At 38.8% G+C, this 13491-nt stretch overlaps 1 protein-coding gene across 1 annotated transcript in view; it reads left to right on the top strand.

Moving 5' to 3' along the window:
• Positions 1-13138, top strand: part of ptch1 (patched 1) — a 51372-nt gene extending 38234 nt beyond the window's left edge. The window contains exons 19-24 of the mRNA XM_026913561.3: positions 1531-1668; positions 2902-3044; positions 6928-7027; positions 7422-7727; positions 7970-8516; positions 10420-13138. Of these exons, the coding sequence (XP_026769362.3) occupies positions 1531-1668; positions 2902-3044; positions 6928-7027; positions 7422-7727; positions 7970-8515 (1233 nt within the window). The 3' untranslated portion in view covers position 8516; positions 10420-13138. The remainder of the gene's footprint in view (positions 1-1530; positions 1669-2901; positions 3045-6927; positions 7028-7421; positions 7728-7969; positions 8517-10419) is intronic.
• The last annotated feature ends 353 nt before the right edge of the window (positions 13139-13491 follow it).

The raw sequence follows: 13491 nt of genomic DNA, 5'->3' as shown, positions 1-13491 counted from the left end.
CTGTGTGAAATAATCTGTGTGAAATTCTGTTCACAGAGCTTTGCTTCATTTTTTAAAATTGTTGTAACTTTATGCATTTCGTTAAGATCCTTAAGATAACATTATAATTGTTAACGGAGGACCGTATTAATTGACTTATTATCATTGCAACCTCTTTCGGTAATTAATAAAATTTTGATTATATTGTAATTGTTGCATGTAACAAAGATATATATATATATATATATATATATATATATATATATATATATATATATATATATATACGCACACACACACACACACACACATATATATATAACTGTCAGAATTGTATTAACTTTTGATAAATGATGAAATTATAATAGTTCTAATATATATAATATAATAGTTTGTGGTGGTGATTAAAGCTTTTTTAATCATATTGTTTGTTGGGTGATTAGTAATTTATTTAGCGTAGAGCTTCTTCTCATACTGCACAGAAGTGGTATGTTTTATAGGCCTGCGCTTTTTCTCTTCTTATGTCCCCAACATTTTGTCATGGTCGAATGTCATAGATAGACGTTTGGGAGTACGTAAAACACATCTTATAAAGTGAGATGAGCTCGATAGAACGTGTGTTTTTGCAGCCCCAATCTTTGTGTTTATCTTATACTGTCAGATCCAGTTTGTTTAGTCTATGTGGAGCACTTTGGGGCTTTTCTTTAAAATAAAATGTGGAGAAACTGAGAGGTTACCACAGCAACCACAACACTTTATGTATGAAATAGACCCTTTGCTTGCTTTTCCTTGGTCTGTTGTCTCTGTTTTTGTATATGATTATGAGTTTATGAGGACATAAGCTTACTTTTCTTTCCCACACTCCTTCCCTTCCTGTTCACTATTGTGTGTTTCACTACAGCTTGTGTTTTAGCCACTGTGCCTCTCCAGAATAACCATTTCATCCTCCATGCTTTACAGGACAGATGAAAGAGAAAGTTACTACACTGCTTGTACTTTTACTGTCTCAGTTTTGTCCTGGGCCACCAGCAGCCCCCTTTATCCCCCCCACATACAGCCATTGCTTCCGCCTCACTTGTTCTTCCCTCTACCTCCCAGCACTGTCTTTTCTTTCCCCTTAACCCCCACCCCTCTGTCCTTCTTCAAAGGCAGCAGGGCCTCCAAGTAACTCGAGACTCATCAACTGATGATGGCATTTACTTTCCTCTTTCTAAGTCCAAATTAAGCACCCTCACAGAAATTTGTATATAGCAAGCCGGGCCACTTTTTAAAGTCGCGGTGCACTTAAACATTCCAATCCCTCACTTCATTCTTTGCTGTGTTCACACTGTTAAAACTACCGGCTGATTGAAAAACTAAACACAAAAACCTGTCTTTCTGAAACGCAAGACTTTTTGATTTATGTGCTGAAAGACACTGTATATAGTACATTTTAACAATAGCTGAAAATAGTTACTATATTTAGATAATTGCTTAATATTTAATTAGTGGACTGCTGAATATAAAGTTTTATACCTTGAATGACATTTTTATACATTTGGTCTTTACCAGGTGTTAGTGTTGTCGCTGATGACGGTGGAGCTGTTCGGCATGATGGGGCTGATTGGCATCAAGCTTAGCGCTGTACCCGTGGTCATCCTGATTGCTTCTGTGGGCATTGGTGTGGAATTTACCGTCCACGTGGCCCTGGTGAGTTGGTCGGATCTCTCTCTGATTCACACACAAATTTTGTCTGCAGTGCTCTCCTTTATTATTGGCACACTTCATAAAAATGAGCAAAAATAATTGTGTAAAATAAAAATGACACAATAATTCAACAATAGGAGAAACTATTTATCTTTGTTCAAACAAAAATTAGAACTACCTTTGAAATAATAGTATTTTCTCTTAAAAATACATCTCAAGAATTAAGACACCTCTAAGGAATATTTTAAATAATAAAAAAAACTCTTTTGCTGTCAGTCCCCAGTTATCTTAACCATGTCCTGTTTACCTGGGGTGTGTATATATATATCCATTACCATGAGAAAAACCAAAGAACTTTCAACACAAAAATGGTCACAGTTTTAGAATTGCACAGTTTAGTCTTCTGGTTGTCAAGTTTAATAATCAACTGTTAAACACCACTTTCATAACAGAAAGCTATTTAAAAGCATTGCAAGAAAGAAGCCTTTCTTAAGAGCATCTCACAAAACTCAACACCTGAACTTCACAGTGAACTTCACAGTGTAACTTCATTAAAACTACAACAGGTATTGTGTGTTGTAATCAGATGAAACTAAAATTGAACTTTTTGCTCATGCACACCATCATATTTAATGACAAAAGGGGATGGCATACAAGGAAAAGCACTTGATACCCCACTGTAAAATATGCTGGTGGTTCATTGATGCTTTGGGGCTTGTTTTGGCTGGTAGTTCAGGGGCTCTTATAAAGATTAATGTCACCATGAATTCTGCTAAGTAGCAGGATATTTCAGCTCAAAACCTGGTTGCTTCTGCCAGGAGGTCCAGACTTGGCTTTCAACAAAACAATGAGCCAAACAGACTTCCATATCAACACAGAAATGAGAAAAGAATCACAAAATCAGTGTTGTACGATGACTATCTCAGTCAAAGAAAAGCTGTGGTCTGAATTGAAGCGGGAAGTCCACATGTATAAACATAAGAATATATAGGAGCTTAAAATGTTTTGAAGGTGTGGACCAAGATCCTGTTATACACGTCTCCAACCTTGTTAGACATTACAGGAAGAGACTCATTGCTGTTATACTCTTCTGTATGATTGAGCTCAAAATATCACAGAGTACATATGCTATTCTTTTTATTATCAGATTTTGCTCATTTTCAAAAAGGGTGTAATTCTGGAGGGCACTGTAAGTGCAGGTCTGGTTGCGTTCTGACTTCCCAGTGCTCCATACAGGCCTTCCTCACTGCCATAGGGGACAGAAATAAGCGGGCGGTGCTGGCCCTGGAGCACATGTTTGCCCCTGTTCTGGACGGAGCCTTCTCTACCCTGCTTGGAGTGCTCATGCTGGCAGGATCCGAGTTCGACTTCATAGTCAAGTAAGGACACACAGGCACACACAAACTGTGATTATGAATCAAGTATGAACCAGTTCACTTATCTAAACCCTTATGTTGTGTTCAAGTCAGAATAACCTAAGCTGAGGTCAAAATGACCAATGACCCATGTCTGTAATACCAAAAGAGATGAGTTGATGCAACAAGAACAGCCAGTCAACAGAACATAAGGGTTCTCCACTCCTTTGTTTTTTCCCCACATTTGAAAGTTTATTGTAACTTACTGGATTATTATAACTAGGCTTGTGAGGTATTAATTTTTCCCCACTCATCATTTACCACTTTATAAAATCGCGATAAACAATTCAATTGTCCAGAACCTAAAAAAAAGACAGGATAACATACATTTCCACCATTTCAGGACTGACGCAAGCGAGCAATAAATCCCCAGCATATTGAATAACTGTCTAATTATCATCACTAATAACATTATTTGTGAAGTGTTAGATCTGACACTTCATTGTAGGCCTATTTAATTTGGTTGAAAGACAAATGTATTGTTTACTATTTTCATATTTTTGTGTGATAACTCACACTTAATGTACTCCAGTGTTAAATTACAGAGCTCCTACAGAAAATGCATAAAGGTTGGTAATGTGATATAATCAAAGTAAACAGCACTGGATATTGTGGCAGTGTAATATCTTGTAGAGATGAATAAATTGTTATCTTGCACAAGCCTAATTATAACTTTTTACCTTAGACAAAAAAAATAAGTTAAAATACTGCTAAGAGTAGACCGCTTGCTTTCTGACGCAAAGAGGCGTTTTGTTTTCAGAACATTTTTTTTTTTTTTTTTTTTTTTTTTTTTTATAAATATAAATATAAATACAAATACAAATACAAATGCCCAAGCTCTCTGCATGTGCATGCATGTTTCTGTCTTGTGTGATTTGCTGCATTGTTCCTTCAGGACCACATTTCCATATATAAGCATTTGGTGACATTGATCATTTTCACCATTTTCATAACCCGGACAAGCAGACTGTTATTGATTCCATGTGATTACTAAAAAATTTAAATCATTACTAAAATAAAAATGAAAGTTATAGATTGCTGAAACATAAACAAATACCATTTCTGGCTTTGAGATGTCCACACCCAACAAGCCAGCAGCATTTAAAATGTATTGTAGGTGGGAATTATCTCAGTCATAGATTTAAAGTGTAATTTTCTCTCTATTTTAGAAAAATGAAATTAAATAAACATTTGAAGATAAATGCTTAGTGATTCAGTTCCATTTAACTGTTTACTGCTGCCCATCACACACACACACACACACACACACACACACACACACACACACACAGACACAGACAGACACACACCTCTATCAACAGACCACACTGGGGCCAAAGTAACTCACAAGCTCCCATTGAAACATAGCCACTGTTTTTTCACCAAACAACCTCCTCTTTACACACACACACACAGACAGACAGACACACACACACACACACACACACACACACACATACACATACATTGCTCCTGACAATAATGAAAAAAAAAATCCAAAGTAAAAACAGTGGGTTCTGTATTTTTCTAGCCTTGCAGAAATAAATGTTTCCCTGACTTTCCCCTGTCAGGGCTTTGAATGTTTTGAGTCCAAACAGTTGAGACGTGTAGCTCGGCGAGGTATGTGCTCAGTCGTTTTCACTGGGGAGGCACGGCTCTCGACTGCTGTTCGAAACTCACAGTTCAGTTGCACTTTGGCATGTGATTTGTTAAAATGAGCTGTGCAGTTCATCACAGAAAAGGTCTTTGTTGTTTGTCTCCATCTCTGGCAATATCACTCATCTGTGGAAAAATCACACTCCTCAAACGTTGCGTTCAGTCAAGACCTACTGACTCAGTAAAATCCTCCATAATTCAGACCTTTGGAGCTTCATGTTTGGACAAGTCACTCATTTTGATTTTCATAGCGGTGGGTACAGTCACCAGTACACCAACACAGGTGCACATGTCTAAGGCCCTGTCCCAAATGGTGCTCTTAGCCCTGTGATCCTCCTCCGAGTCCACCTTTCTGTGATGTGATCGAAGGTGCAAGGATGCAAGAGCAAGCATCTGGGGCAATTTTTACAGGGTTTGTTCTGTTACTCTAATGCTAAATTAACACTTAACAGATAAAAGTTAAATTAATAACAAGACACTATATTTGAATATATTTTTCACCATTGCTGTTTAACATTGCTACAGTCGCCTTGTCTTGCTCAAAATACATGGTGGTCCTTGCAAAATAATAATCCCAGAGGTTGAATAAGCGATGCTGCTGAATCTGCTTTGAGATGCTGCTGAATCTGGCTTCACTAAAACGGGCACATTTGATAGCATGTTGCTGCTGCAAGAGATAAAAATGTTCGAGATGTCTATATATTACAGTAGGATGAGAACTAGCTATTTGGCTATTATCATATAAACCTTTCTGTAATGTACAGTTTTCAGTTTAAATGAATTGTATGTTATCTAGCCTCAAATTAAGTAGGCCTACTCCTTTTTAAAGGTTTGCACATTTTATTTTTGCTTATTAAAAAAAAAATCAAAGCATCTAAAGTCCTTTGGTTGGTGTACTTGACCAACAACTTTCCTGCTCTGAGAAGAGGTTTTCAGAAATACAGTTCCTGTGAGCGATAAAGTTATTTCATAGACACGCAAACCCTGTAGCTGCAGGGCTGGAGAATGAGTACTCCTTGTGTGGCTGCAGCTGGACAATGTTCAGGTGTGAAGGCCTGGTGGAGGAACTGTGTCAGTTTAGTCTGAGGCCCAGCTGTGCTGCATATCAACTGGCAGGAGATACACACACACACACACACACACACACTTGTAAAAATAGGTTTTAAAACACAAGTGGCCGAACCCCAGTGATGGCTCTGGCTTGTTGTCACTGTGGACAAGCGTTCACCTTAGCACATCCGAAGCTTTGGAATAGGAAGAGAAGGAGGGGACTATATGGCCTAAATTCCTGTCTTCAGATTCTTGTTAAAAAGCCTCTTATGAGTCCCTGCATTTCTTTAATTAGGTGAAAGATGGCAGCTGTAATTTGAGCTGCTGTAGTTTGCACAGATGCATTGCTGGCCTAGAGAGAAGTAAAGCTAGCTATAATGAAGAGAGAGAGAAGGAAGATGGCAGGGGGGATTTGTCAAGGAGGTTTGGGGAGGGTCTTACCTGATACTCCAGAGATTTAATTAGACCAAGGGATTGTGAAAGGCAGGAAAATTTCACAGCGGCTTAAAGAGAGAGGAGAGAGACAGAGACAGAGAGAGTGAATATGAGCTTGAGGCCAAGCAAGAGGGGCCTGTAGTTTTTCCTCCACTCTTCCACCTAGACTAAATTGTTTAAATTCTATACCCTTCATTTCATTTGTTTGCTTCTGCTTTCTTTCTTCCTTTTTTCTCGTTCTTTTTTTTTTTAAGAGCGAGGGAGAGAGGCCCCTGTCCCTTTGTGATTCATCTCTTTCCCAAGTCCTCTACTCCACATTCCTTCCCACTTTGCTTTAGCCTATGTTTGCTTGTACTCTGCTCACCCCTCAAAAAAGAAAAGAAAACTCTCCCTCTTTTCTTCCCCCTTTTTCCATGCCTTTGAATTAACCAGCTAATTATGTCTCCAGCTTTTCTGTCCTGCTCTCTAAAAAGACTAGCCCTCTTTGGAGACTTTGTCTGGCACAAGGTAAAACTAGTTTTTAAGCTCAATGATTATTTCCTGTTTATGAGTGTTTGGTGAAGGGTGGGGGTGCCCAAGTGTGTGTTCCGTAACATTATAAATATGGTTTAGATTTTTGTTATTGTCTTATGTTTACTTACTTATGCTTGGAAGTTTAATATCCAATTTTCTCCATTTTAAACTATTTTCTGTGGGTTTTTTGCAGATATTTCTTTGCTGTATTGGCCATCCTGACCGTGTTGGGGGTCCTGAATGGCCTGGTGCTGCTCCCGGTGTTATTGTCCTACTTCGGCCCTTATCCTGAGGTAAGAGGATTGTTCTTGTCAAGCCATGCATCCTGTGTGGCACCAGCATATACATCACAGACACAGCTATGCAGAGCCACCAGGCAGGGACGTGCCTCCAGCCCCGTCTCATATTGGCTAATGCCTCCTACCCCTAACCAACTATTCAGCCCTTTCCTATCTGTTGGAGGAAAATGCAAGACATTAGGTTAAGGAGGAGTAAATAATATTCCTAGTTATGATGGTTTTTAGCCAGTTAGGTGATTTGTTGAAGACGTTTTACAACTTACTAAGGGATATATATGCAGAGTTGGTCACTATGATGTTTTGTTAATATTCACGTAACACTGTAAGATTAGTTGCAAAAGAGACTTAATCATTTTTGGAACTCTGCCTGGTTTTTGTGTGTGTTAAGGTGTCTCCAGTGGACGGACGTAGCCGATTGCCCACTCCAACTCCAGAGCGTTTTCCTCCAGTGGTGCACTTCACCATGCAGCCCAACCACACTACCACCTCAACCACTGGAACTGGCTCAGACTCGTCCGACTCAGAGTACAGCTCCAACTCCTCGGCCTCAGGCATCAGCCATGAGCTCAAGCACTACGACCTCCAGGCCAGCAGGGGGCGAGCCGCTCGACCTGAATTTGATGACGTGCGGATTAATGCTGGGCCACAACCAAGTGTTTATCATGCAGAACCACACATTTTACCTTCTTACTCGGTAAGAGAAGAACATTCTTATTTTTTTTCTCAAAATAATGTAGAATAGCGATGCATGATCAGTCAGTTGTATGGAATTTCTCCTACGCTAATTTTAGAAGATATTCCATTAATTAATGTGCAATTTTGGATTATAATAGCCTTTTTGTGCTGTTAGCCTCATGTCTTATATTTAATAACAATAAAAATGTATGCACAGAGCTTCTGTGTTCCATATTCAATATGCGTCAACATTTTTCACAGGCTGGGAGAACTGACTCCAAGCAGCAGCCACATTACCGCTCCACTCACCCTCCTCACACTCAGGACGCAGGACCTCCGCTTTCTCGTCGACACATTGGTCGGGAACCCAAGCGGGACTCAGGGCCCAGACAGGCTCCACCCCCTCAGAGGCGGCGCACGGACGCATTTGAAAGTGCCGGGCCGCATGGGTCCAGAGAACATTCAGCGTCCCGCCAGCCTCACTCCCATAACACTTACTCTCACTCCATGCACCCTGGCTCAGGCCCTGCCTTCTGCCAGCCCATCACTACTGTGACTGCATCAGCCTCAGTTACAGTGGCTGTGCATCCGGGCGTGCCTGGCCAAAGTGCTCCATACCCCTGCTACCCTTCCAGTGACAGCTACCGCACTTCAGAGGGAGCCTATTCTCATGACACGCACTTCCCCGACCCACATGTACCTTTCACAGAGCAGCGCTATAGTGCAGACTCCACAATGGAGGGCCTGGAGCTGCAGGATTTAGAGTTCACTTCTCACACTGAGCACCACACGAGTGCCTCCAGCTGAGGTGAGCTTACTTAGTATTTTAATGTTTTTGTATTTTGTTAATTCTTGAACAACCATCCCAGTGATGGAGGTATCTTTGACAATGACCCACTACAGTGTCCCCAAGCTCCCAACATGGTACATTTGTCTTGAAGAATTTTTTTTTTAAACTAATCCCATGGAATATGACCCTACAGCAGATATTTATTATTATGATCACTTTATTAGTACAATGTGTTAGTCTCATAAAACTCTTGACTATAATTTTCTTATAAGTTAATGTGCGGTATCCTTTTCTAGGCTGCCTCTAAAATCATAGATTTCTGAAATAAATTATGGTCTTACACTCTGACCTGGGTCTGACCTGAGATGTCTTTCACCAGGAAAACACACAAATGTGCGTGATGTTCTTAGGGTTGATGTAGTGCAAAGCATTTGTCCTTAGGTAGCAAATTTAATGCCTTAATAATTGTCAAATTATACACGGTCTTAAATTTTATGCTACAAACATGCCTGAACACTCTGCCAATTTTTAAACCTATGGTCTGTCTACCACATCTGTAGCATGTGGTCGGTTTCCCTGGACAATTTCAACATTTCTCAGTATTTATAGATAAAGCTTATTTTACACTATATACAGTAAGTGTGCTATGCAAGCACCACAATATTTAAGTACATATGAGGACAATTTTTCTGATCCCTGAGACAGTGTTGACCATGAATCACTATTACTGATTTTTTAGGATGATGCACAGCATCCCAGAAACATCATATAGAGTACTTTTCTTCCCTGACCAAATAATCATTTTTAACCAAAAACAAAATCCTACATACTCTAGATTTATAAGGTTGGACAGCGCACAAATAGTCTCCAGGCAAAAGCTCAAAACTTCTGTCTGCTGGACATGAGTTATGGACACTGTTATTACATATTTGATATTTGACATGATATTTGAGTTTATAGCCTCGTGCACTGTGGCCACTAGAGCTGCGTTTGTGTTTGACCTCTGACAGTGCACACCCACAGTAACTAAATTCACATTTTATTTCATACTTTATTTTATTTTTACTTGCCTCTCCTTTTTTTATTTTGTGACTGTCGAAAGCACATGAAATGTGATTGAGCGAATCCTGAACAAAATGCCGTGCAGCCAGATGACAGTATAAAACATTTCATTTATACAGTTCCTCTCTAACCCTCAATTTCACTGTAAAAAAAAAAAAAAGACTAGTCAGAAAATGTGTAGCAGGACAAACAAAGAAAAAAAGCAAGTAAAAAGTAAAAATATCTAAGCACTTTGAGTTTTCCTTTGGTATCGGCTAGTATTTTTGGGTCTGGATATGAAGTAACATCAGGCTGAAATGCAATCACAAGCGCTAACTGAGGATGCATTAGCGGCACATGTACACTGTATGGCTTAAACGTTTGTGGACACCTGACCAACACACCCATATGTGCTTGTTGAACATCCCATTCCAGATTTAGTCCCTCCTTTGCTGTTATAACAACCTTCTGGGAAGGCTTTCCACTATTTTGGAGCATGGCTGTGGGAATTCACCCATTCAGACACGAGAGCATTAGTGAGGTCATGGCTCTGTGCAGGCCACTCGAGTTCTTCCACTCCAATTTTGGCAAACCTTGTCTTTATAATCCTCGCTTTGTTCACATGGGCATTGTCATGCTGGAGAATGTTTGGCTCCCTTAGTTCCAGTGAAAGGAAATTTGTAATGCTACAACATACAAATACATTCTATACAATTCTGTGCTTCCAAATTTGTGGTAACATTTTGCAGAAGGTCCACATGTAATACCCCGTTAACCCTGTGGTTAATACCACGTCAATCCTGTTTCAAGAAGTTTCCTGTTTCATGATCAGATGCTGCTATTTACCAGCATTAACTCTGGTTTGCTCTTCCTCTTGCAGTGGCTGAATGTTGAAGCACAAATGGCCAAAGATGGGACGTCTGCTTTCTCAAGTGGAGGAGACATGGTGCTGCAGAGCGAGGGCACTTGGCGGTGCTTCACTCTGTTACTGTATAACTCTAATGTATGTCTACCTTAGATATTTCTATAAATATTTAAAAATGTGTACACAAGTGTAAATACAGGCAAGAGTAGGTATAATTGGACCTGGCTCAGTGTTGTCAGACTGGGCGGTGTGTGTGTGCGTGCATGTGTGTATGTGTGTGTGCGCAAGTTGTGATTACTGTCACTCCCTTCATGTGTGTGTCTGTGCCATGAGGAAGCTTCATCTTACACACTTTTCAGCATCCAGATGTTGCTGCTTGAGATGTTGTTGTAATGTACCTGTATAATTCTATGCAATGATTTTCTTTGATGTAGTAGTGTGTAAGAGTGAGCCTGTGTGTGTGTGTGTGTATATGTATATACATATATGTATGTATTATGTATGAGAGTATGTATTTTGTATGTGGCCAAGTGTGTATGTGCACCCTAGACAAACATTTTGATTCATTTCAGGGCCTACAAACTGCATCCTCTCAGCCAGTTAATCAAAAATAGTGATATTCTCATTTGGATTTTGCATGTTTCTGAAACGCCTGTCCGAAAGTACCCATGCATTTCTACAGGGATTTTTTTTAAACAATATTTTTATTATTTTTTTTTTTTGCAAAGTATATATTAGTTAATATATTAACTGTAATAACTGTGTAGTCTTTTTATGGACATATTATCAGACCTCATAACACGAAGTCAGGTCCTTTAATGCATCACTGTGTGGGAACTGCAAACAGACAAGCACCATATGTTTGTGTGGGCGTGCACGTGCATGATGGTGTGTTTTGTGTGAATTGAAGTAGAATGTATGCTTTATACAAATCTTAATTTGCTTATCACAAACCTGTGGTAGTTGGGAAAAAAAAAACAATTGCTGTTTATCGGTGAAGCACGCCATGCGTGGGAATTTAGAAATGAAGAAAGTGTAGAGAGCATTTGCATGCGGCTCTGCTGTGCTCTGCGTCGGAATTTTCCTCTGTACTTCTGGCTCGTTTTGAGTTGGTTGACTGTAAAAATGGCCATTTAGTGTGAAGCCTTGCTTGCGCTCGAGGCTCAGAACTGAATTACTGTCGAAACAATAATAGAGTTGCATAGCAGTATGGGTGCAGTTTTCTACTGACTGGCAGTGGTACTGTACACTCTGTAGCATTCTTCTCTCCTCTCTTCCTTTTACAATAGAATGGCATTATATATTTTTTCTTTTTCATTTTTATCCTCAAGCTAATGATGCTTTATTACACTAATACAGCTAAACCTCACATGGTGTAACCAACTGTAGCCTCTTTGACAGCACAGTGATGTTCACTCACATTATACGTTTTGATAAGCTATGTCGATGAGCAGCATGTGGGGTTTGACCACTAAATGGCCGAACTTGACAAGCTTTTTCTGTCATTTGTAAGGTCCGTCCACCTTCCCTGGCCCCAATTTAGCACGAGCGGCTCTCTCCTCTGACCTCAGCTCATAAAACTCTACAACACGCTGCCATGACACTAATTGGAAGTTCCTCCCTTGACCGCCAAATGGCGCATATGAGTGCTTCTAGGGTCAAGGGTCACGGAGCCCCCAATTCACTCTGGGTCTGGTGTGTGTTATGAGTAGACTGTGTGTGTATGTGTGTGTGTATGGTTTACTTTTGGACAACCCACCCCCCCTCTCCTGTATGACTTCCTGTTAGACACTAGTACGTCACTCTCCACTTTCTTTGTTCTTCCTTATTTTTCCTGTTTGGCGAAGGTTCTGGCCTTCAGTCCACTGCTTGTGTGCGCTTTGTGTTTTCCGTTCTCCTAAAATGTCACATTGGCAGAAACAGGAGAGAATCGTGGCTGGCAACTATTGTTATTCAGTTTTTATATTCTGTTGTTGTTGTTTTTTTGTTTTTTTTTTTGTTTTTTTTTTATACATTTGTTTTTTGCAATATTTATATTTTTGTATTATAAGATATTGTGTTTAATAATGGTCGTAATGCCAGTTGTTAACAATGCAGGGATTTTTATGTCTGTCTAAAAACACTATTACAGTTTTTTTGTGTTTTTTCATTAATGGATTTTGATGTGTATAAAGTGCTTACTAATGTTAAATAGGAAAAAGAGTATATAACATTTACAGTACAGATTCTTCACAGCTCTTAGAGTTTTAAAAGGAAAATGATCAATGGGGTTTTTAAATTTTTTTTTTTTTTTTAAACAGACTGCCATTTTTTCCTCGGCCGGTGTGGATGTATGTCATTTTCAGTTACAAAGATAAATGTATGCCATATAATTTATTTATATGAAAATTTATTTTTGTAGTGTACATAGTAGTTGTCAAGGTATTTGACAGAAGTATATTTTTAAAGAGTTTATATGTAATGCTACCATTGTTTTTTTGTTTTTTTTTTTTGTGAGAACATAACAGAGACATTAAGTCATTAAGGTGCACACTTTCATTGCTAACTTGTTCTCAGACAGCTAAAGTGCCCTTTTACAGTGTTACCATAGAACAGAGTGAGTGAACTCTGATAAAACTGTGCTCGGGTTTTGTGAAAAGCTAGCCATGAAAGTAGAATAAAAAATGTACTAGCTCTCTAAATAATAATGTTCAAACACTGATAGAATTCTAACAAATAAAAATATTATAACTTATTTGTCTCTTTCTTTTGTTGTAAATAAATAAACAATAAATAATACATTTTTTATTAATATTTCTTAAGCATGAGTATGTGTATCTATAAAGGATTTGTTTCTAAAAGTATTAGCTATGCTAATGAACAACATAGATGACCAAACCAACTGAATATCAGGTGTTAAGAAATGGACTCACTGACTACAATGTCATATTTTTTGAACAAATATTCACACATGTAAATTTGGTTCATGACTTACCACAGTTTGATGATAATCCATTCTTGAATTCCAAATTAGCAAGTGAAAAAATGTATTCTTAAATTTTGTATTTTTTTGACACATAAATTTCATAGATGTCTCAAAAACGGTTG

This window comes from Pangasianodon hypophthalmus, chromosome 8 (genome assembly GCF_027358585.1).
Source record: "Pangasianodon hypophthalmus isolate fPanHyp1 chromosome 8, fPanHyp1.pri, whole genome shotgun sequence".
Taxonomy (NCBI): Eukaryota; Metazoa; Chordata; class Actinopteri; order Siluriformes; family Pangasiidae; genus Pangasianodon; species Pangasianodon hypophthalmus.
This window is presented reverse-complemented; position numbering and strand designations above follow the sequence as displayed.